The sequence below is a fragment of the Aulonocara sp. 'chitande type north' Nkhata Bay genome, linkage group LG3 (genome assembly GCF_057382095.1).
Source record: "Aulonocara sp. 'chitande type north' Nkhata Bay isolate Kocher_YH1m ecotype deep benthic linkage group LG3, A_spYH_male_GT1.1, whole genome shotgun sequence".
NCBI classification, from domain to species: domain Eukaryota; kingdom Metazoa; phylum Chordata; class Actinopteri; order Cichliformes; family Cichlidae; genus Aulonocara; species Aulonocara sp. 'chitande type north' Nkhata Bay.
In genome coordinates, this window is record NC_141346.1 from 71,578,395 (window position 1) to 71,603,737 (window position 25,343).

General features: G+C 42.9%; 2 protein-coding genes across 5 annotated transcripts in view; one reads left to right on the forward strand and one right to left on the reverse strand.

The window, feature by feature from the left end:
- The window catches only part of LOC147336918 (protein NLRC3-like), a 1,139,417-nt gene that overhangs the window by 381,229 nt on the left and 732,845 nt on the right, over positions 1-25,343 (reverse strand). The gene's annotated exons all lie outside the window — the stretch shown is intronic.
- Positions 140-3,021, forward strand: LOC147336926 (E3 SUMO-protein ligase ZBED1-like). Its single transcript, XM_086287205.1, has 5 exons — positions 140-573; positions 704-840; positions 987-1,457; positions 1,564-2,161; positions 2,357-3,021. The coding sequence occupies exons 1-5, from the start codon at positions 510-512 to the stop codon at positions 2,677-2,679; spliced, it is 1,593 nt and encodes a 530-aa protein (XP_086143331.1). The 5' UTR covers positions 140-509; the 3' UTR covers positions 2,680-3,021.

A 25,343-nucleotide genomic window follows, 5' to 3' on the forward strand; every position in this document is an offset into this window, starting at 1 on the left:
CATTTATGGGAGGAGCTGAAAATGATGACGTCCGAAGCCTCGCTGCCCGGCTGTACCACGTGACTGGTTCATGAAGCGGTTCGAACTTTGCCGCGAGCCATGACCGCGATATAAACCCCTCAGACTTCATTCAAAATGTGGGTGTTTGATGGAGAGTTGCGGTTAGTGAGAATTAGAGACAGTTTGGAGAGAGTTAGAGACAGTTTGGAGAGAGTTAGAGACAGTTTGGAGAGAGTTAGAGACAGTTTGGAGAGAGTTTGGAGGTATAGGAGAGTGAGTAGAGAAAGTCAGGAGAGAATGGAGCCAGCTACGAAGAGAAGGATGTCCTCCCCTGTGTGGGAACATTTTGAGCTCATATCTCCCAACAAGGTATGTAAATTTCCACAGAAGATGTATTTTCATAATACTGATGGTGCAATAAAACCTATGTTAAGCTGTCTGTACTTTTGTACAAGGTGAGGTGTTTGCTATGTGCCAGGGAGCTGGGATATAACAACAACACCTCATCCATGCTTAGGCACTACAGAGCTTTGCATGAGAATAAGGGGGACACCGATTGTGGAGCAAAACCAGGTGAGCCATCAAATGCCATGATAATATAGCATGCTGTAATGTTACTAAATGATATAACAATATCATACAATGCAATAAGTGACGTGAGTGATATTTATATTTGTGCTTTGTTTTTATTGTCTTTCCTCAGGAGAACAATCTCAAATAGATGAAGACCTGGTTAGCATGGTGATTGAGGACTCCCAGCCATTTAGCATTGTGGAGGACAGTGGATTTAAAAGATTTGTCAAATCATTAAATCCTAGTTATGTTCTCCCCACTAAAAAGGTCATAAAAGCAGTGAACATTTAGTTTCTACAGAGTAAAATGTGAACAGGCAGGACTGAGGCTCAAAGCCTCAGTGTGTAGCTACACTACACACTGCTTCACAGCCACGTCGTACTTGTGAACAAAATGTTTCTACTTTCCTTTAGGCCCTGAAAGTCATGGTGGAGGCCAGGTACCAGGAGATGAAGGTGAAAGCTAAGGCCAGCATTGAGAAGGCAGCAGCTGTGAGTCTGACATCAGATATGTGGACCTCCATCAACACAGAGGCCTATCTTGCAGTCACCTGCCATTTTGTTGATGAGTCCAGCACATTAAACACCGTTGTTTTAGGAGTGCAATATTTTCCTAATGCACACACTGCAGAAAACATTGCACATGTGAAAGGCACACTCATGGCAGAATGGGCAATTACTGACAAAGTCACATGCCTAGTAACAGATGGGGCTGCCAACATGGGGGCTTGTGCAAGGGAGCTAAGACTTAAACATGCCATATGCATAGCTCACACCCTGAACTTAGTGGTGAAGAAGGCCCTTGACCAGACCCCTGAGCTCTCTGACATCCGAGCCAAGTCCAGGAAGATCGTGGGATATTTCAGGAGCAGTACCTCTGCAAAGGTAACTTCTTAAGTGGCTTAATTACAGTTTCTTTAATGCTACTTATGTGTATAGTTCTGCTCCCTTGACAATCTAATGTATGCTTTTTCAAATTGTATTTTGTAAGGAGAGGCTTTCAGTCGTGCAGGAACAACTAAGGAAGCCTCAACACAAACTACTACAGGAGGTGGAAACCCGCTGGAACAGCACTTACAATATGCTGGAAAGACTTTTTGAGCAAAGGGAGCCAGTGGGTGCTGCTTTGGCAAGTCTCACAACAGACATCCCACCTCTGTCATCTGCGGATTTTGGTATAATTTCAGAGTGTCTGGTTGTCCTAGCACCATTTAACGATGCAACCACTGAGCTCTCTCAGGAAAAAAGGGTGTCTGGGTCAAAGGTCATACCTTTGCTCACTATGCTGGATCATTGCCTCAATGAACAAATGGTAGAACCACCATCCATTGGATCTTCTCTGGCTCAGAAGCTGAGGATGCTATTGAGAGAGAGGCTAGATAAAATACAGACCATGAGCATTATGTTCCTTGCGACACTGCTGGACCCAAGGTTCAGAAAACTCGGGTTTCTCAGCCCTGCAAGAGCTAGCGAAGCAGAAAAAAGACTGAAAGCAGAATGTGCTTCCGTAATGAGGGCCTCCACCACCTCTTCCTCCGCACCACCACCACAGCCATCAACGTCACAATCTGTTGAGGCTGTTTCCCACGGTACCATTGTTATTGCATTGTAGTTGCATTTATATAAACTGAATGTTGGGTTTTCCACTGTATCTATTATTGTATGATCTACTGTACAATATAAAGCGCCTTGAGGTGACTGTTGTTATTATTTGGCACTATAGAAATAACATTGTATTGGAAATTGAATTGGTAGTATCTCATGAGACTCTCCTTTTTGTTTAGGTAACAACCTGTGGCGTCGCCTGGATGAGAGTGTCAGGCAGACACAGACACAAAATGTGACAGCAGACGCAAATATTGAGGTCCAACGGTACATGATGGAGCCAAATATTGGAAGGCTGGAGGACCCCCTTAAATACTGGGGGAGGCAGAAATATGTCTACCCTCACTTATATAAGTTAGCACTGACATACCTGTGTACCCCTGCCTCATCTGTGCCCTGTGAGCGAGTGTTTTCAAAGGCAGGGGAAATATTGTCCAAAAGAAGAAATCGCCTACGACCTGCCACAGTGGAGAAACTGTTGTTTTTAAATAAAAACCAATGATGTGTCCCCTAAACATTATTCACTGTCCTTGCCTCAATGTTACAAAAGCACACCCAATGTCCACACCTCACCTCACAGTGAATGATCATTTCCATCTTAGGCATTTCCAAATGATCATTTTCCATACTGCCATGACTACAATATAGATGTTTTACACACTCCTTTTGTTGATGACATTTACAGGCTGTGTGCAAAATGCCACACTCTTTAAATTCATGCCAGCTATTATTTTTACGTCCAGTAGGTGTCCTGCTAGAGCAAATGAACCTTCATGAAGCTTCGCGTTGGGGTGAACCGATTGGCTGAAAAGCTTCAGTGCTTCATGGGGCTTCATCTGCCCATCACTACTTTAAGGACTTAACATCATTACTTCAGTTATAGTACACCAACATCTCTGATACATTAGCACTTGTTAGGTGTGGCTGTGTGAAAACAGTAGATCGCAACACAGACACAGAGAAACACAGGGCTTAAATACACAGAGGGAGCAATCAGGGAATGGGTAACAGGAGGGAAACACAGCTGGGGCAAATCAGGCCTAACGAGACAAGAGGAAGCAAAACCAGACACATTAACATCAGACATGGACTTTCAAAGTAAAACAGGAAACATAACACAGACTCACGGGCAGGCACTATAACAAAGGGAACAGAGACGTGGGAACAGGGCAGACACAAACACTGACTGAACACGGGGATATAGGAACTTAGGATACACATAGACGCGAACTAGACAAGGGAACTCAGTGTACTAAGGGAACACTGAATGACCTGGTGGGTTTTGTCCATAAAACTACTCATCTACTGACCTTGGTTTTAAGTTGGACAGTGATTTTAAATTGGACAACCAAATCAGAGCAGTGGTGAAGTCCGGTTTTTATCATTTAAGGCGACTGGCAAGAGTAAAATCTTTTCTTTCGAGGCAGCACCTTGAAACAGTGATCCATGCTTTTATTTCTTCCCGCCTGGACGACTGTAACTCACTTTATGTGGGGGTCAGTCAGTCGTTGCTCTCATGTCTGCAGCTGGTTCAAAATGCGGCTGCACGACTCCTAACAGGAACTCAAAAAAGAGAGCATATAACCCCCGTGCTAGCCTCTCTGCACTGGCTGCCTGTGTCTTTTAGAGTTCATTTTAAAATTCTTGTTTGTTTTTAAATGCCTTCACAGTCTTGCCCCGCCTTACCTCTCTGAGCTTCTTCATCTCCACACACCCTGTCGGTCTCTCAGGTCAGCTGACCAGCTGCTCCTGGAGGTACCGAGATCCAGGAGGAAGCTCAGAGGGGGCGGGGCCTTCTCTATTGTGGCTCCAAAGTTATGGAATGATTTGCCCATGCATGTTAGAGAGGCCCCTTCACTGTCCACTTTTACATCACGTCTTAAAACCCACTTTTATTCCTTGGCTTTTAACCTCAGTGAGACTTAGTTTCTTTTTTAATTGAAGTAGTTATTTAATTAATGATTTCACTCTTCTTTTATTTGTGTTTTATTTATATCTCATGTAATTTTATTTTACAGTTCCAGTGTACAGCACTTTGTGTCAGCTGTGGTTGTTTTAAAGTGCTTTATAAATAAAGTTGATGATGATCTCAGATGACCACAAAGTAAAAGATCTCTCAGCAAAATGATGCAACAGTTTAGGCACTGTTGCCCCGATCAGATCAGTGAGCTTTTTATTCTAAACATGAGCTGCTGTTACAGCAACAGACATTAATCCTACTGGTGTCCCACACAACAACTCAGTGTCCACTATGTGAAGCAGCCAAACACAGGCCTGCTCCTCTCACTAACAGAGACAAACTGCTGGCATGTTGGTTTCCATCTATACTGTCCAGTCTCTGCTGGTGGACACACAGCAGCATTGTTTCATCTCGTTTGAGTCATTGTTGACCTTAGCATGTTTTTAGTCTTCTGAGAGCACTGAAGCTTCTTTCAGCCTCAGTACCTGCGTTTTATCCTCAGATTAAATTATTATTCTGTGCTTGATGTGCCTCACCTTTGGCCCTGGCTCCTCCCCTCTGACTGCACTAGGACATACTGTCACCTGATAAAGTAACACATGGATTCGTGCCATATAAAAAGTGAGACGTGTCAATTCAGATTCTTTGTCAAACATACACTAATGAATCAATTTACATCAGCAGCCTGACAACTGTCATGATAAATACTAGTTAATCTACAGTCACCTGTGAGCTCTCCTCTCCACCTCTGAGCTACATGGCAGAGCTGCCTCTGTCACCTGATCAATAACAGTGAGACACTCCACATACATGCAGTCACACATGTGCTTCAAATACAGTCATGAACCATCAGGTCATCCTCCAGTTTCACCTGTGACCTTGTGTCACCATTGCTCTCTGAGCTCTGTGTTGGTTCTTCTGTCACCTGACAAACAGGACAAACATGACAATAAGAATAAAATGTGCAGCTGCTTCAGTGTTTCTGTCACTTTGTGCAGATCCTGACTCGTCAGTAATGTTTGTAGGCTGAGTGCATTTTAAAACTGTGCAAACTGCACTACAAGGTGGAAAATTTGCAAAATCGTGACTACCTCATGATATATTGTCTCAAAAATGAACCCTATGAATACGTCAGTGCCATTAGGATGAAATTATTGTGTCACCAACATTTTAACATTAGACATATAATTCTAACAGCCTCTGTAAACTAATATCCGGGCTGCTCGAGGCTGCCGTTTTCTCTGACAGTTTCAATCAAAATTAGAAACGCTGCTCTGAGACTGAGAGAACTAACAGTGCTGATGGTCCGCTTGAAGCTGAAGCTCCGGTGCGTGTCAAAAAAATCAACACACTCACTCCTTGGCGGCCGCTTATTGGGGCTCGCTCGGGCCACTTCGGAGGTGGGGTGCCCCCGGCCTCTCGGCCTGGGGCTCGGTCACTCAGGCACGGCTGGCTGCCGGCGGAGCTCACGGGCGCGTCACTGCAACTCCCCCTGGCTTCTGCTCCGCGGCTGCTGAGTGAGCCCTCATCTGGGACTCTCCTCAGCTCTTTCTGGGACAGTGGCGCAGCTGCCCCTCTGTGGGTCTTCCTTGGTCTCTTGTGTTCTGGGGGCCTCTGGATGTCTGGAGTTTTGAGCTCCTCCATACCTGCTTGATACCATAAAGGACGGGGCTGTGGCCCCCCCACACCCTCTAGCAGATCGTTACATGGAGAAACCTTTGGAATGCAAGCATGCTGATCCACACAGGTATGCACACAGGTGTACACATGTGTATTCACAGACGTGGACTACAGCTTTCTTGGCTGCTGCCTCAAAGCACATTGTGCGCTGTCTATCTTGCGTGCTGCACAATATCGTTTATTATTTAGTATCTACTGATATCTACTGTTAGCTAGTTTATTGTGATGGTGCTGTTTTTTTTTATTATGTTGCTCTTTGCTGTTTGCTGTCTCCTCTGGGTTTTTTTCTCCATACAGGTGACCCAGGAGTTTTGTTTTTTTTATTTGTTTGTTTTTTTCTCTCTTCCCCCCTTCTCACCGTCTCTTCTCCCCTTTGGTTTTCTTTCTTTCTCTCCCTCTCTTTCTTTCATTCTTTCCCCCTGTCCTATCCCCCAGTCATGTCTGTCCCGTTTGCAACTGAAAATAAAATAAATTCATAATTATAATAAAGGTCAATCAAATGGACCAATATGGCAAGGCCATGATGATCCACTTGGTAAAATAAATCCGCCTGGCATCTTTCTTGGCCTTAAGACAACAATTCTGATGGCTATAGATCCAAACGGGACACAAAAATAAAAAATCAACACACTGCTTCAGAAGCTCTGTGTCGAAGCTTGATTCGTTTGGCCAGAGTGATCAGTGACGTCCGAAGCTTCATTTAGAACCTAACTGCTTCGGTGTCTGATTCAATGGTTTATAAGGAAGTGAATCATTCGCGGGATTTGTGGAGTGTTTGGTGGTGACAGATAGTGAACCACTGATCATTCCACTGAGAGATTTGGAGCCAGTGAGGAATAGAGGAGGTTCTGTTGTGTGGGAGAATTTTGAGTTGATTTTGGTCGATCCGGTGGGTTTTCCAGCTTTGTGTTCTGGCTGTTTGCTTTTGTTTTGTGCGTGTTTATTATATCTGAAAACGGGAAAAAGATAAAATGTCAAAAATCTGCTTCCATAATATAAATATCATTAAATAACTTTAGAAAAACTTCCACTTGACTCTTTACATGTAATGTTGTAAAAATATATATTTTATTGTTTAATTAATCTGAAAATGTTAGTCTGCCAAATGTGCAGCAATTGAATTTATTTATTCTCTTTGGCTGATAGTTTGTGGGGCCCAGGTAGACTGTACAACTGCATCTCTACCAGTTTCTCTGCACTCCAGCCTCCTCTGTGCCATGTGAAGGGATTTTCCTTAAGGCAGGAGAAATGATCTCCACGAAAAGGAACAGGTTCGGCCATCGCACACTAGAACAAATTCTCTGCTTAAATAAAAATGAAGAAGGGTTACCGTCAATGCATCATGTTTTTCATTTGCAAGTTCATAAGCATTTTCCATTTCACAATCAATTCTACCCCCAGGTCAAAAATATGTCTGGGAAAATTTCCCTAATATAATATTATTTATTATATTTATACCAACACGGTGGCACAGTGGTTAGCACTGTTGCCGCACAGCAAGAAGGTCCTGAGTTCAATTCCACCATCAGGCCGGGGTCTTTCTGTGTGGAGTTTGCATGTTCTCCCCGTGTTTGCGTGGGTTCCCTCCGGGTACTCCGGCTTCCTCCCACCGTCCAAAGACATGCAGCTTGTGGGGATAGGTTAATTGGATAATCCAAATTGCCACTAGGTGTGAGTGTGAATGGTTGTCTGTCCCTGTGTGTTGGCCCTGCGACAGACTGGCGACCTGTCCAGGGTGTACCCCGCCTCTCGCCCTATGACAGCTGGGATAGGCTCCAGCGCCCCCCGCGACCCTGAAAAGGATAAGCGGAAGCGAATGGATGGATGGATAATATTATTTATAAATATACCCCTCCGGCGATTAAATGCATACCTGCATGGAGGCAGGACCTCACAGCAGAAGCATACTCCATAATGTGTTGTACATTATTACATGTATATATATGTAACATGTATATATATGTAACGTGGTATTTTTCAATTATTGTATTTACCAACATCAAGAAGTCACAAGCAAAGAAAGACCACACCATGGTGCATGTTTAAACAAGGAGAGTTTACCGGTCAAAACTATTTATTAAACAAATAAAACACATTTTTTAACCACCAAAAAATACACGTTCAAAGCAACACAGCGGCGGCCCAATATCAGACAGAACTCCACTCTGTAGAGTGAGCAGTCATTATGAAGCAGTTGGTTTTCTTTTGTGGATTCAAGCTGCTCTTCATATTTTTGGCCACCAGATGTCACCAGAGAGGACTGTGTTGAAAAGCTTCGAGTAATGAACCGTTTTTCAATACAAGCTTCAGAAAGCTTCATTTAGCCATCACTACCTGTAACGTTATTGTGACACATTTTATGAGTGAACTTGGCTCTAAGTGACTCACAGGTTTCTTTGAAAAACACTTTCTTACATCCAGCTTCTTCCTCTTTGCTGCCGTCCTCCTCTCCTCCTCGCAGCGCAGGCTTGCCGCTGCTGAAACTAAACAGAGCTCCCTGACAGGCTCAGCCAATCACATTGGCCATACTTGTCACATGACCAGGACTCCAGTAGAAGTAATTTAACTGTTTGGGCACCGCTGGGTGAGACGTATGGAGTGCCAGGACTGCCATAATGCATTAATTAAATACACCATTAAATAATTAATTAAATGTGGCAATAATTAATTAAAATTGGAATTAATTAATTAAATAAATAGTTATGACACATGTAATTAATTAATTATTGACACATTTCAAGTCAAAGTCAAAGTCAAAGTCAGCTTTATTGTCAATTCTGCCACATGTACAGGACATACAGAGAATAGAAACTTCGTTACTCTCAATCCCTAGATAAAATAGCAAATGAACATTTAAATATAAGAGTGATTAAAAATGCAAGTAAAATAATTAAAAAGTAAAATTTAAATAAATAAATACAATACAATTTTTACATATAACAAGAAAGCTATACAATATACAATATAATGAGTAAATGACATTGAGTGCAAACCAGGCAGAGTAGTGCAAATGGGCAAATAGTGCAAATGGAGATTTGGTAATGTACGGTAAGAGATAGTGTAACAACAAAGTCTTATGAGGACAAAGTCTTATGAGGACACATTTAATTAATTATTTATGTATTTCACATTTTAATTAATTATTGACACATTTAATTAATTAATTATTGACACATTTAATTAATTATTGACACATTTAATTAATTATTGACACATTTAATTAATTAATTATTGACACATTTAATTAATTATTGACACATTTAATTAATTAATTATTGACACATTTAATTAATTATTGACACATTTAATTAATTAATTATTGACACATTTGCCACCCCAAGTGCCACCCCAGTTTTGCATATGACAGTGTTGTTTATTAAAATAAGTTTAACAGTTTGAGCGTAGTTACAGTCAGCAGTGAATATAAATGCTAGAACTGGATATATTCCATAGTGTCCCCCCCTCCACATTAACAAATGGTTCAGCTCATAGCAGGACGGCTTTTTTCTTGTTTTCAGCAGCAAGAGATGCTTATGATTGTGCCAGAGCACATTTTGAACAACACCATGGGAATTTCGGATGTTACACAGGTGGGTGGATGTTACACTGTGGAAATGAAGGAAGGTGAGTGTTATTAACCCTCTGTGGTCCACGGACACGCTGCACCTCCAGATCACATGACTGATGTAAGCTGACACAGCAACAAGCTGCAGCAACGCTGAGTCTGTTTCAGCCACATTGAAAGTTCGGACTTCAAAGTTTTTTACCAAGGGCGTAGATTGTCACGGACGGAAGTGACGTGTCCCCACCAATAATTTGATCTCTTCCAGTAAAGAAAATCAAACCCGATAGAAAGAAAGAAAACCGATCTGTCAGCGTCTGTATGGAGTGCCAGGACTGCCATAATGCATTAATTAAATACACCATTAAATAATTAATTAAATGTGGCAATAATTAATTAAAATTGGAATTAATTAATTAAATAGTTATGACACATGTAATTAATTATTTATGTATTTCACATTTTAATTATTGACACATTTAATTAATTATTGACACATTTAATTAATTATTTAATGATATATTTATTTATTTCATTTTGGCAGTCCTGGCGTCTGGCTCTCATCATGAAATAATTTTATCTGTCAGCCTCACCCATCAAACTCAGGGGGCGGGGTTAACGCTGATCGAGTCAAAACCATTGCTGTCACGGCGACGGATGGCCGGTACTGAATAGGACCCAGGTGCAGGAACCCAGAGCGGAGACGGTAGATGATTTAATAGTTTATTACGGTTAAGTGCAAGGGGAACAAAACAAAGGGAAACGTGGCAAAGACAGAAAATGACGAGACGTGGAGCCTTGGTGTGGCGTGCCCAGGGGAACGTGGCTAGGGCGAGGGAACGAGGCCTGAGAAGTGGAACGGAGCTGAGTGGGGAACAGTCACACTGAGGGGAGAGGATATAGAAGTTAGGCAGGTAGTGAAGGCAGCTCAGAAGTGGCCAGTATAAGAGCAGCAATTCTTACTTTGCAGTTAGGGACCTGGAGTGTTTGAGAGGGGGGATGATGAAGATCCAGGGGAGGCTGAGTGGCGTGGAAAGGCTGACCTGAGATCCGGGGCTCCAGATGGAGTGTGATGGCAGGAGGGCAGGCAGGTGAGGCACAGAGGGATTTCCAAAATGATCACTAGATATTCCGAGTCCGGAGGTGGAGTGAGCCAGGGTGGGTACAGCGACTGTAGCACAAAAGAGTCTTAGTTAGTAAGATGAATCACAGCGAGAACTTGAGACACAAGACCTGTTACCAACATGGGTTGATGACGAACTGGCAGTGAGTGAACATCGATGTGTGGTTTAAATCCCTCTGGCTTGATAGCCTGCAATAGGCTCCAGGTGTGCAGGAGCTGGAGTTGGCCCTGCCCAGGGGCGGATCCCAGGTCAGTTCAGGAGCCTAATGGAAACTCCAGCCACCCACCGTAGACCATGACAATTGCTTTGGCCTGGTGGCCATTGTTTCTAGCACACAACAACCGGCATGTGGAAGCTAACAGAACTGAGCTTTGAAAAACCCTGTTTGTGTGTCACCAAATACCGTTTTAATATTTTTTTAGCCGAGAATGTAGTGGTTTAATCTTCATGTGTCTGGTCGGTTTGTCAAGATACAGCTTCTTTGCAAAAGTGTTTCGATGATTTCGGAGATGTCTGCCCAGTCTCACGGCAAAGCGTGGGATAGACCCGCTCGCCTCGCAAACAATCCCACCGACAAAGCGCAGGCCCCGGTACACAGCTGTAGTAACCCCCGCTGACTTCTTTTACTGAGGTTATATTTATCGGTGTTTTATTTCCTGATGTTCTTATGTGTCCTACGTGTTTCAGTCTGAATTATAACTAACATTAAAAACATGTTTAAGGAGGAGAGAGAGCAAATAAATCTGTTTGACATCTGATCTTTGGGTTTTTGTTCAGTAATCAGCGTGACCTGTGTATAAACACATAAAAGAGATAACGTTGGTGTTTCCGTCATGTAGTAACTGCTGGCTTTAACTGTACAAAGGTTGTTCGACACTATGAAACACACACAGACTTCATGATGTTCGGCTAATATTTTTATTGTGAATATTAATCATGCTGACCTCGCTCTGTACACCACGCAGCGAGGTCAGCATATCCACGATATCCTCAGCTCCATGAGTTAACACAAAGTTTCCCAGCTGACTATCTAACTTCCAACTATTCCAGAGACGTGAAAATATACAGCATAAAGAAAAGTGTAAGAGACTCAGCAGCAGATTAGAATAACAGTTATACATTTAATAAATCACCAAATGAATCCAAGAAACGAGCAAACCTGAGTTTGTATTCCCTCAGCTGCAGACTCGCTGCTGTTTAAATGTTTGAAAAGGAAGATTAGATATAAAAAACGTCAAACATAGACTCAGTCTGCCTTCACATTTGATATGAGGCCAGCACGTATAGTGGCCTCAGCTATTACTGAAATACACGTGCTATATCATAAACTATGATATAAATAGGGAGGTCCTATTAACATGTTTAGTTTTAAAGGACACCTTCCTGCCTTTAGTCTCATTCATGAGCAGTATTCGTTTTCTTCTAACATCCAGAAGTCTGCACAATGTGTTTCATAGTTTGTAACAAGCCTTTGACAGGTAAACATAACATGACCGAAAAAGCAAAAAAAAAAGAGAGAGAGAGAGAGAGTGTTGACATAAGAAGAGAAAATTCTCTCAATTATGGAGACAGGCAAATGGTTCATGTATGTTTGATGTGTGTTTATTCCTCCCTAAATATCGTCGGTGAAGTTCGCCATGCACGTCAGATTTTCCTGCGCATTTTTATACCTCTGCCAACAGAGAGAGAAAAAAAAATCACATTCTAACAGACAGCTGGTGCTTAGAATACAGTTGAATAACTATTAAAAAACAGATGATATTTAGATGATAGTTCAGTCTAACACATGTGCCAGTGAACCATTAAACGTCTGTGAAACTATGCAGTTATGAAACGTAACTTTAACCTCAGCCAAACCGATTTGCTCAGTTGTAAATAAAACAGCGAAGTAAACGTGACCCGACAGACAGAACCTGAGTGAATGAAGTCCAGCGATGAACCACTGAGAGCTAAAACTCAGCTGAGGTTTGAAAGCTGTGTGCCGGTGATTGGACATCAGCCGCTGATGAAGCTGTTCGCCTATAAAGTGCTCTGTAAGGAAACAAGCTCCAGCAGCTCTGCGCTCGGGGAAAACACTATATTTACTTATCTTGTGCAGAAAAATGCGCTGACATTGCGTTATATCGAGCACCGGCTGCCCAGTTAAACTGTGACGTCACCAGGTAACTAGGCGTGTTTCTTGAATTAGCAGCAGGTGTTAAACAGCTGACAGATGCATGCAGGTAAACTGAGGGTCTGCTGAGCTGATCGCTGGTTTCGTGAGAAAAATGTCAGCTCGTTCTTTATGTTACAGAAGCACAGAGACACAAGACCAGGCGGAAAGAGACGATCGTTCGGTGAAAATGAGAATCTGCGAATGCAACATGTGGAACACGGAGAGTGGAATATGTAAACAAACCGGTTAACGTAACCCCCTGGGTGCACTCTGCATGCTAACTGTTAGCAGAGCTAGTGAAATCTCTGAAAACATCTGAGCACTTTTGCAAACATGTTCTATGTTGACAACCTGACCAGACATACGGCGCGACACTCGCGGCTAAAACACTGTTAAAAGTGTAGCTGGTGACAGAAAAACGGGGTATTTTAAAACTACACCACCACCATTGCTGCCTGTGATTTGATCTGCATTCTGGGATAACTGGCTGCCCCAAGTCTACACAAGCAATCGATTATCTAGGATCGACCTGTTTTGACTTACTTTGCACGGCAACCAATCAAATGTTAGAGAAGCTGCATGGGCAGCGTTAACCCCGCCCCCTGAGTTTGATGGGTGAGGCTGACAGATAAAATTATTTCATGATGAGAGCCAGACGCCAGGACTGCCAAAATGAAATAAATAAATATATCATTAAATAATTAATTAAATGTGTCAATAATTAATTAAATGTGTCAATAATTAATTAAATGTGTCAATAATTAAAATGTGAAATACATAAATAATTAATTACATGTGTCAATAATTAATTAAAATGTGAAATACATAAATAATTAATTAAATGTGTCAATAATTAAAATGTGAAATACATAAATAATTAATTACATGTGTCAATAATTAATTAAAATGTGAAATACATAAATAATTAATTACATGTGTCATAACTATTTAATTAATTAATTCCAATTTTAATTAATTATTGCCACATTTAATTAATTATTTAATGGTGTATTTAATTAATGCATTATGGCAGTCCTGGCACTCCATACAGACGCTGACAGATCGGTTTTCTTTCTTTCTATCGGGTTTGATTTTCTTTACTGGAAGAGATCAAATTATTGGTGGGGACACGTCACTTCCATCCGTGACAATCTACGCCCTTGGTAAAAAACTTTGAAGTCCGAACTTTCAATGTGGCTGAAACAGACTCAGCGTTGCTGCAGCTTGTTGCTGTGTCAGCTTACATCAGTCATGTGATCTGGAGGTGCAGCGTGTCCGTGGACCACAGAGGGTTAATAACACTCACCTTCCTTCATTTCCACAGTGTAACATCCACCCACCTGTGTAACATCAGAAATTCCCATGGTGTTGTTCAAAATGTGCTCTGGCACGATCATAAGCATCGCTTGCTGCTGGAAACAAGAAGAAAGCCGTCCTGCTATGAGCTGAACCATTTGTTAATGTGGAGGGGGGGACACTATGGAATATATCCAGTTCTAGCATTTATATTCACTGCTGACTGTAACTACGCTCAAACTGTTAAACTTATTTTAATAAACAACACTGTCATATGCAAAACTGGGGTGGCACTTGGGGTGGCAAGGGATCATTTTAGGGTGGCACTTGCCACCCCATGCCACCCTTCTAGATCCGCCCCTGCTGATGAAGCCAACAGGTTCGCTTCATTTGCAAAAAGCAGATATGAGTTTCTGAGGCCACAGTCTTCTGTGGCAGAAGGGGAATCAGGGGAAGCCCTGGAGGAGTCCACCACCCACCAGAAACAGGTCTGAGCTCTCACTGCAGTTGTAAAGGGGCTACACAGCCCACATGAGGCTGAGGGATGCAGCCTTCTGTCAGACTGTCACTAACACAGAGAAACACCCGTGTACACTCATACTCATGGGCACATACACCAATCAACCTAACCCCACTAACTGCTCGTCTTTGGACTGTGGGAGCCAGAGAACCCAGAGAGGACCCAGACATGGGGAGAGCATGCAAACAGCTTAGATGTTGGATTTGAACCCAGAACCTTCTTGCTGTCAGGAAACAGTGCCAACCACTTTTCCACTGTGCTGCCTGTTTGACTCTGATACACCCATTTTTGAGCTCTTAAAAACAGCCCTCCACACAACAGAGACAAACCATAAAGGACTTTGTAGCTTGTAGCAACCGAAGAAAGTTTAAGGTGCAAAATAAAGAGGTTGAAAGGAAAGTAATAAAGGAAACATGTAATTATAACAGTAATGTTGGCTGTGTATCACGTGTGGCATGTCATTGTGGGGCTGGCCTCTGTTGGGATTGAGAATATGTGATGGCGGGGGCAGGGTTGGTTACTGGGGTTTATCCTGATCTCCTGTTTAGTGGAACTGTGCTCCTTTGAATCCACAGCACTAACCTGGCACACACACATAAAATGCATCATTGCTACAGAGCACAGCAGGACTCATTATGAGTGGTGGGGCAGGCTGGATGGTGTTGAGGAGTCGTATCGCAGTGACATTGGCTCCCCTGCTTCACTCTCTCCTGCCCCACTAATGCAACTCACTAATCCCTCTGTCCCCTTTAGGTGGGGCTCACGCTGACAAGATAAAATAAGCTGCACGACTGGTGGGTGGGGGCTGTGCTGTCAGCCCCCCTGGGTCTGCTCCTCTGTGATCCTCAGTGGGCCAGTATGCCTCTCCTGGTAGCTCCATGGGGGATGGTGTGGTGGGTTGGTGGGTGCCATGGCGACTATGTGCGGACTTCACATTTTTGTCTGCTGTGACAGCTCCTTGATCTGGGCGGGGCCAGTGGGGTGTGGGTAGGTCCTTTGTGGGGCTTTGGACGTTGCCTGCAGGCACGCGCAGAGGGGGGGGGGGGGGGGGGGGCTAGAGGGGCTTGAGCACCCGCCCCTTTCCTGATGGGTGCCCAAGGTGCCCTTTTGTTGAGGCAACTTTAAAAAAAAAAAAAAAGATTATTATTATTTTATGTGTGTGCGTGCGGAGTCCTGTCTGTGCCCCTCAACAATAATATTTAACTATTAATCACAGTTTTGCTAAATAAAGGGATCTGGCTTGCATCAGTCACATGATCACATTTAACCAATGATCGCCCTTGACGGCAGAACGCGCTGGTTACGAGCCGGGAACGAGCTCACAAAGAGCACGCGCATTTGTTGCGGTCCGGAGCTGTAGGAGAAACACAAGTTAACTCAGAGACACAGACTGATGCGACAAAACCAGTAAGTAGGTGTACAGCGCACACTGTAGTGTGTAGCACCCAGGAGTATCAGCTTATTACGTACACGTTGGTAAGCTGTCTTGTTGCAACTGATGAACTGAAACAAACGAGCGTGCTGTGTGTGCAACAGCGCGACAAACATTACCTGTCCTTTTATTAACTGCACAGGTAGTGCTGGTCACAGCTGCTGGCTACCTGTGTAAGGCTGTCATGGGTCTGCAGCTCTGTCACCGTTTTAGGGAACATATTTAGTTTTAAAGTATTTAGAAACATATTTAGTTTTAAAGCAAGTTTCCGGGCTTTTCCTGCCTTTCTGGAGGGATTATATTTCACTAAAAAATGATCTAATATGCATGTCCACATAATTATGCATTATTATAATTATAATATATTAAAAACACACGCTGTATTTTAAAGAACATACATTAAGAAGCAGATTATATTAGATTTATATTTTAAATAAGACAAAAGTTGGATTTTACAGCAGTAAAATGATTGTATCTCTACAGTTTAAACATGTAATAAGCTTTGCCCTGCACAGAGTGGATAGTGAAACACATGGAATCATCATAATGACATTATTTCATATTTATTACTTCCCCCTCCTCATTGCTTTATTATTGTAGCTCTAGTAATAAATAATAATGTAAGGATGCCCATAGTATATACAGTATTCTGAAGAAGGTCTAAAATGTCACTGTGTGTGCATGTGTGTGTTTTATTTAGCTGGATTTAAAAAATTATTACTCATGATATAACATTGTGCAGACATGGCTGGTAAGGACATGAGGAGGAAACAGCAGGAGCTGTGTGAGGCTACTAAAGGCAGGGCTATAACATTTTTCTGTCATCATTTTATTATAGATTAAGTGCAAGAGTTGTTAGGTGTGGATAATTAGATTATAGTTTATTGCAATAGCAAGTTGTGCCTTGTTCTCACATAGACAGCAAGTGCAGAGTGATATATGAAATGATGGGATGGAAGGAAGAAGAGAAGCAAAGAGTGATTCACAGGCAGAGCCTAAATTATTTCTCACAGTTTTTTGTTGCCTTATGGTTCCAAGCGCTGTCACCAATCTTTGCATTTTGTTATTATCTCACGACACTTGTTTAATCAGCTACCATCTCTCCTGTGGACTTTTTAATGTCTACAGTCTCAGACCAACACAGCCCTGCCCTCCAGCACTATCCACAGCAACCCCTCAACAGCAACATTGTACCCATCAGGTAAAGCATCGGCTACATTTGCTTTGCCTTGTTGCCCATATTAGATTCTTGATGAATGTGTGTTGTTGTTATTCAGCCTGGTTCAATGTGCCCCTTTCTAACTTTGAGCACCCGCCCCTTTAAACCTCTCTGCACGGCCCTGGTTGCCTGAATATTGTCAGGCAGCTGGGTGCTGTGCCTCGACCCTTTCTTCCTTTGCATTTGTGGTTTGGTGCCATAAATGCACAACATAGAAGAGCCACCTCGACGGGACAACACTCAGCGGTTCATCTGTCTCTCTTCCACAGCATGTCTTTATCCTGTCTTCCTTCTCTCACCCCAACCAATCACAGCAGATGGCCCCGCCCCTCCCTGAGCCTGGTTCTGCTGGAGGTTTCTTCCTGTTAAAAGGGAGTTTTTTCTTCCCACTGTCGCCAAAGTGCTGCTCATAGGGGGTCATATTGTTGGGTTTTTCTCTGTATGTATTATTGTACGAGCTACCTTACAGTATAAAGCACCTTGAGACGACTGCTGTTGTGATTTGGTGCTGTGTAAATAAAACTGAATTGAATTAAGAAACAACTCTTAGATTCCTCACATGATTCTCCTGTATTCCTACGGGACGCCAAGGTAATATAACATGGAAGTGTGTCGCAGTGCCTGGTGGCCACATGTTACCCATAAACTGTCAACCTGACCGTACTGTAGCTACGTCCAAAGACTAGTTAAAGATTAAAGCTTTTTGGGGGGTTAAATCTGACATAAATAAAGAAAGAATAACATTAAAGTCGATTCTTTTGATCACTGTAGTTCTACTTTGAGGATATGACGTGTAAAAACCCTCAGTCGTGGCTGGTGGATCTCACATTCCTGGTCTTTGTAATTCCAGTTCAATGAAGCCTCATTTTCACCTTTTTCCAGGTAAATTTTCCCAACTGTTCTAATGTCCATGCTGTGGCATTGTCCCATCATTTGTATTTCCTGTTAATGGATTTTTAATATGGTCTGGGAAATTACTATATATGAGTAACTTCCTGTTGTATTGCAGCTTAAGGCCATTGTCACTGAAATAAAGCCCAAGTTGTAATAGTTTGCATCCAGAACGAGGAAAAGGAAGAAACCCAAACACTGCTCAGTGGATGAGTCCGTCCTGGAATAAATACCAGGACAAAACTAAAAAGAAGAGCTTGTTTCCTCGAAGCAACAACAGAAAGCTCTTTGTCTCTACAGATGTTTCTGGGAAACACGTTAACAATATTTAAACATTTGTTCTTAATAAACGTTTTTACTTAATGATGCTTTATGATATTTCTATCTGACCTAATGCAGCAGCGTATCCACATGAACTCTGCAGTGTTTCTACCCAGAGGCCACCGTGGTCCTTCTTTACTAATGCTGAGGGTTTTCTCCCAGCCGTGATAGCCTTTGACAGGTAAACTGAGTCATTCCAGCCCAGTGCAAAAATAACCTCCCTGTCTGCTCTTAACTTCACGCATCGATGCTAAAACGTTGCATAACTGAACCTGCAGACTGTGATCCTGTAGCTGTCGAGGAGAGGGCTTGATGCCGTCCATCTTCTGCTCAATTAACAACGCCTGCAACCTTTTGAGCCTTGGTCCTGCTACAGTCACAAATATAACATCATCACTCTTTATTTGATCCACTACACTGCTGTCATTTCTCTGTTATGGCCCCACAAGGTCACTGAATTCTGTCATTCTTCTCCAATCCATGGTTTTCAGTCACTGGTGGGCAACATTACTCTACCACGACTGCAAACAGTGGACAGTTGGTAGGTAGTCCTGCAGGACGCCTGTCTCGAGCCAAGGCTACTTGGAACATCTCTCCATGGAGGAACAATGAAGACATGAAGAGAAACTATAAATCTTTGGGACTTGTGCTCCAACAGCTTTGTTTAAAGGCCTGAAAGTGGCGACGTCTCTCCCAGAGCTCCAGCTCAGTGACATCTATGTGTGCCTTGTATGCTTCAGCTGACGCTGCTGCCAGGATGAAAGCTGTCAAACCGAGCACAGCTACATGTTCCACCTGGATGGGTAAATAATGTGTTTGAGGTGAGAACAATCAGGAAAGCTCGCCAGCGGCTTTACTTCCTGAGGAGGCTGAGGAAGTTTGGCATGAACGCCAACATCACCTCAAATTTCTACAGGTGTGCAGTCGAGAGCTTGCTGACGAGCTGCATCACAGTTTGGTACGAAGCTGCTCTGCCAGCAGCCGTAAATCACTACAGAGGGTGAAGGCAGCAGAGCACATCACTGGCACGAGGCTTCCTGCCATTCAGGACATTTATCTCCAGCGGTGCCTCCATAAAGCACACAGCATCATCAAGGACCACAGCCACCCAGCACATCAGCTGTTCTCCTTGTTACCATCGTTACAGGAGTCTGTCTGCTCGGACTACAAGACTCAAAAACTGTTTCTACCACCAAGCCGTACGACACCTCAACCACAACACTTAAACACACACAACACAGCACTCAGAAGCTACCTGCAGCTTCACAAGTACTCTGTTTAATCTGCACTGGTCACTCCACTTTATTGTCATTGATATTTATATTTAAAAGTGCAATACTGAAATTTTCTGCTGCTCATTCCTGTGCAATGTCCCATCTGCCCTCCCGTCATATTTCTCTTCAAGATTTTCTTATTTAATCACTAGTGTACATATATTTATAGATACAAATATATTTAGTCATCTTTTCTCTTTTACCATGTCTCTCTAATATTTGCTCCTTACTATTTTTCTATTTTCTTTATTATTTTATTTTATTATATTTTCTCCTACTGTATCAAGCTGCCGAGTGACTGCTGCTCGTCAAACACATTTCATTGCAATGTTGACCCTGTGCTAACTTGCATATGACAAATAAAACTGAAAACTGAAAAGAAGAAACTGGTCGTTGTTAAAGGAAAGGTCATCTCCACATAAGCAGCTTAGATGACCTTCCACGTGTAAATCTTACAATGTGTTGACTTGGACATGAACAGTGTAGGACCAGAAAAGTCCCAGCAGTGTTAATTTGTCACATTAATGTAAAATGAAGTATTTTTCTGATGTTGGGTTAATCGTTCCTACAGTTTAAATGAGCCGTCACTGATGTTCACATGTGGCAGCCATACTCTACGGCTTCTGTAAATAAACACTGATTACTGAATCCAGTTTTGGCTACATTAAACTCAAAGACGTTCAAAGGATGGCTGGAAAGCTACAGACTGCAGTACTGTTTGGCACCAGTAGCAAAGTATGTCTGTTGTGGAGTTGTAGACATGTAACTTGAACATGTTTGTAACTTTTTACTAGCATTTTGTTTACTATGTTTCAGATCTATGGCACTAAATGGGGGACTGACCACGTTTTTGACCTTGACTGGACTTACTGGGTCCAGTAAAGATATCATAGCCAAAGGTGGCTCTGCTTCCAGTTCTGGCTTATAGGAAGATCTCTGAAGGTTGGGTGTAATCCTCTCCTGACTTTGGATCACTCTCTTAGATCTAAACCTCCAGCTCTGGACTCGCCATCCTCAAAGACTGCTCCATAAGAACACAGGCATGTGTGAACAGCCCACTCCTCCTTTGGTCAATGGCACACACTTTTAGACGATGTGTATTCAGCATCTGGCAAGAGTGGAATCAACTGGGGCTCTTTCTAAATTGGCGTCACCATTGATTGTGGTGGTGGCAGCAGCTCATTCTGCTGGCTCTGTGTAACAGGGTCATAAATCACATTGTTATAATGTGTTCTAAACCCCCAAACTGCTCCTTTTATACCTGACTTTTAGGACCTCCAAGCCTGTAGTTGTGTTCATTATCAGTTAGAGCCCCTCCTCGTTCTTTTCTTCTTCTTCGGTGCAATCCTATAAATACAGTGTACCCCTTTTGCCTCTCCCCTTTTCTACAATCCCCCTGTGGGAGAGGTGGGTGTCATTTCTTTCCAACACTTTAAAACACACATATAATGCATATTTAGCCACCTGGATGTTTCTGGTTGCAATTTTAGTTCGATTATTGTCATTATTAAGCCTGTTTTTGTTAGATGTTATAAGTGTGTAGTATGTGTGTATCATAAATGTGTTTTAGGCGCCATAAATGCTAGCATGAATATATACTCCTTGCTAGCTTGGGAGCTGTGGTGGGTTGAACTAACCCTCTTCCCCACTGTTTGTATTTGGTCGTAGGAGCTGGAGTGGGCAAATTATTTACTGGGAGGTCTTTCTTTCTTTTACCTTTTTTATCAGACACAACGCAGAATCACACCGGTTACATCTGCAGCTCATCCATCACCTGTTCTTCCCATCACTTAATGTTTTTGCTGCAAGACGTTGGAGTGAGTGCCATCTATTTTGCTGTTGTTTGGAGGCATTTTAGTTCAGTGAGAGACAGGAGGTCACGCAACAAACTGCTCAAACGAGTGGAAGCCGCTGCCCTCTGCTCGTCAGCTGGGAAACCTGGATCTCCCTTGTTGTGTTAACAGACCTCTCTGCATTGAATCATACCTGTTATTAACCTCTGTCTCTCTTCCACAGCATGTCTTTATCCTGTTTTTCTTCTCTCACCCCAACCAATCACAGCAGATGGCCCCGCCCCTCCCTGAGCCTGGTTCTGTCGGAGGTTTCTTCCTGTTAAAAGGGAGTTTTTCCTTCCCACCGTCGCCAAAGTGCTGCTCATAGGGGGTCATATGATTGTTGGGTTCTTCTCTGTATCTATGAAGCGCCTTGAGGCGACTTTTGTTGTGATTTGGCGCTATATAAATAAAATTGAATTGTCAGGGTCAAAGTTCAGAGGTAAGTTTGTTTAGCAAATGAATGACAATAAATCATACATGTTTGCTGATTCACAGATTGACAGCCCGGAGGAACAGGGCTGTGTCGTTCCTGTGATGTGATTCAGCTTTATTTTAGTATTCATTTATTTTATTAGCTTTATTTCAGCCACTCAAACAAAACAACATTATATTATATGTAATATATATTAAATATGTGCCAACTGATTCAGTACGTTTCATGTAGAAATATGTGTGGCAACTTTTTGTTGCAGCAATGATCTCAAAACACGGGGGGGGGGGGGGCTAAGATGAATGTCTGCTGTGAGGACAGGGGGTGTGCATGTGCTCAAGTCACGTGACACGTCATTTACGCAACATTTGGTCGATTTCAAAGTTACAGTGAGATAAAATCATGTTATGGATTGCACTCAGTATATTGTGCCGACATGGTGAGATTGTGTCTGTCGAGCCGAGGAGAGCGTCGCAGTGCCAAAAGCTGTAAAATGAACTATCAGGCTGGAGTGTGCTGCCACAGCACAGAGCAGTCACAGAGTCCTGCAGGCAGAAGAGGAGTGATCGTGTTAGCCACCTTACAAAACAAAAAGACATGAAGTGAAAAGCAGAGCGCAGAGTGAGGCAGAAGAAGACAGACTGGGCCAAGTCCTGCATGTGCGAGAGCGAGCGAGACCCGGGACAACGTCATCCGCCTCGCCTGGACTAGTCCGCCGGCAGGAGGAGGGACAGTGGCTGCACTGTGCAGCCGAAGACTCACTTTGATCGCACAGGAGACGAGCGACGCAACCGGTCCACCGTCCGTGCAAACTGCGCCAGGCAGCGTATTGCACGCTGGAGGACACCGAGGAAAGTCACAGTAGGAGCGGCGCTTAGTGAGAGGTGATGTCGGGGGGACATGGCTTCTTCTCCGGTCACCCCAGCATCGCTTGAAGGAGAAACACCTTCACCCACCGGGAACGAGGAGCCCGCGACCACCCGACAGGTACGACACGCCTCCGAGACCCTCTGCGCGCCCGGTAACGTTGTAACGTTTTACCGAAGTTCATTCGCAAACACACCAGTTTAAGATGGACCCGAGAATCAGCACACGGGAGCACTGGTGTCTGACTCAGCAGAAACGGCGCGACGTGCGTGTAATGCTTCGTATTTGATAACGATGGAATAATTCTTTAAAATAAGCACACAGATAAACACTGGTGGGTGGAAAAGCTCGTGTTTTGGTGAAATGAGTCCCGCCTAGTCCGGTCTACACCTCATTCAGCAAACATCTGAGTCACCCTGAGACGCCAGTGCGCGTCCTTGTGATGCAAAAAGCCGTAAGTGACACGCTGTTTACACGCAGGAGCAGTTTAACACATGCAGGTTGTGCCAGTAGGCGTTTCCTTCAATGTGACACCAAACGTGTAAATCAGTGCTGGGAGCGGATGTTGGACCTGATCAGTCTTAATCTGACAAACTGTAGTTCCTGCTCTGTTTCTAATTCAGCCCCATGACAGACAACCAGCATGTTCTCCTGTCACGTGTTATTGACACGCACATATTTAGTCCGTGTGTGGGATGTTAAAGGTGAGTTTGTTCAGGGCACGATCAGACTGAGGCCATTTCAACAGGTGCAAGGAAGTGTTAGTGTGGTTACTACGGCAGCACTGATGCCCTGATGAGTGCACATGGCTGGAATGAAAAGTCAATGCTATGTATAGCATGAACTACTTGTTGTCTAAGGCGGTGCAGAGAGTGAGCAGGAAATATCTGAGGTTGGATATTTCAGTACATACAGAGCTGTGCAGAGACATTAGGATCTTAAACTATTGTCTGTATCTGGCAAAGCGAGAATCTGAGCCTTGTGTACAAACTGTCTGGTGTTTGTTCTGGCAGGAATATGAAACTACTGTGCACAGCATGCTTATTAAGATGGCCCAGGACCAGGTCATCTTGCAGGATGGTAGTGTTACATCGAGAAGGTTCCTCTTTAATTGTTGGATTTCTGTGTGAGTTTTCTCCCTGTGCCTCTGTGGCCTCTCCCCACAGTATCTGTGTTTGTGTTTAAAGTGTTTAAAGTACAGCACTAGATGATCGTATGGGTGAATGTGACTTGTTGTAAAGCACTTTGAGTTGTTGTCTATATAAAGTCTAAATGGAAATCCACTTATGTGCAGAGGACCAGAAGATCCAGCGCATCGAAATAAAGAGTTCTTTGCTTAAACAATGAATTGTGCGATAAAATATTAATTTACAAATTCATTTTTAAGTTATTTTATTTATTCAATACAAAAGTAATTTATTATCTAGTAATTTAATTGAAAATAAAATTCTGTTGGTTTTTGTTTTTTGCCCTTCTCCCCCGTCCCTCTTCTCAGCTGTTTCTCTTTCTTTCCCCCAGTCAAGTCTGTCCCGTATTCAGTAAGTGAAAATAAAATAAACAATAAAAGGTGAATCAAATGGACCATTACGGCAAGGCTGGGATGGTCAGTTTGGTAAAGTAAATCCGTTGGGCATCTTTCTTTGCCTTTAGACAACAATTCTGATGCAAAAGAGCCAAACGGGACAGGCAAAAAAAATAAATAAAATAAAATAAATATTTATAAATCAGTATTTGAAAATAAATTATTATTCCATTAATAAATACTTCAAATCAGAAAAAAAAGAAATAAAATCTCAATAAAAACCTCACATCAAAAATCCTTTTCCTGTGTCGTCTCATGTCCAACATCTGTGTAGGCAGAGTGTAAACACAGAGGCTGAATGGCCTTTGGTATAGGTGCAAAGCTAAGACTGTCTAACCAATGACAGAGCTCCTTACCTCGCACCGGCTAATTTGCATTGCTCCGGGATTTCGGAAATTTATCCATTTATTCATTATGATGTGGTTCAGCATCATAATGCTGAACCACAGAAACACACACACACATATATATATATATACACATATATTAGGGGTGCAATGATACTCGTATCGATATTGAACCGTTCGATACAGTGCTTTCGGTTCGGTACGCATGTGTATCGAACAATACAACATTTTTAATTTATTTTATCAACTTTCCTTCTGCAGATGCTGTCTGTGTTGAGCGCTCAGTGGATCTGTGTTCGACTACTCCGCCTAGGCTGCACTGTCGAGCACAGATCCACTGAGCGCAGCGCAAGCTAGCAGACAGAAGCTAAGCTCGTTGCAACATGGCAAACTGAACCTCCCCCACTAGTGATGGCCAAATGAAGCTTTCCGAAGCACTGAAGCTTGTATTGAAAAACGGTTCATTACTCGAAGCTTTTCAACACAGTCCTCTCCGGTGACATCTGGTGGTGAAAACTTTGAAGAGCAGCTTGAATCTGCAAAATAAAACGGACTGCTCAATTATCACTGCTCACTCAAGAGTGGAGTTCTCTCTGATATTGGGCCACCGTTCCGTTGCTTTGAACATGTAATTGGTTTTGTTTTCTCGATTGGGGGGCTGAAAAAAATGT

Bases quoted from the DNA above. Each gene is read 5' to 3' on its own strand.
- LOC147336926 (XM_086287205.1), top strand. From the start codon at position 510: ATGCTTAGGCACTACAGAGCTTTGCATGAGAATAAGGGGGACACCGAT. The intron at 574-703 runs GTGAGCCATCAA...GTCTTTCCTCAG, and splicing joins CGATTGTGGAGCAAAACCAG to GAGAACAATCTCAAATAGAT. The intron at 1,458-1,563 runs GTAACTTCTTAA...GTATTTTGTAAG, and splicing joins GGAGCAGTACCTCTGCAAAG to GAGAGGCTTTCAGTCGTGCA.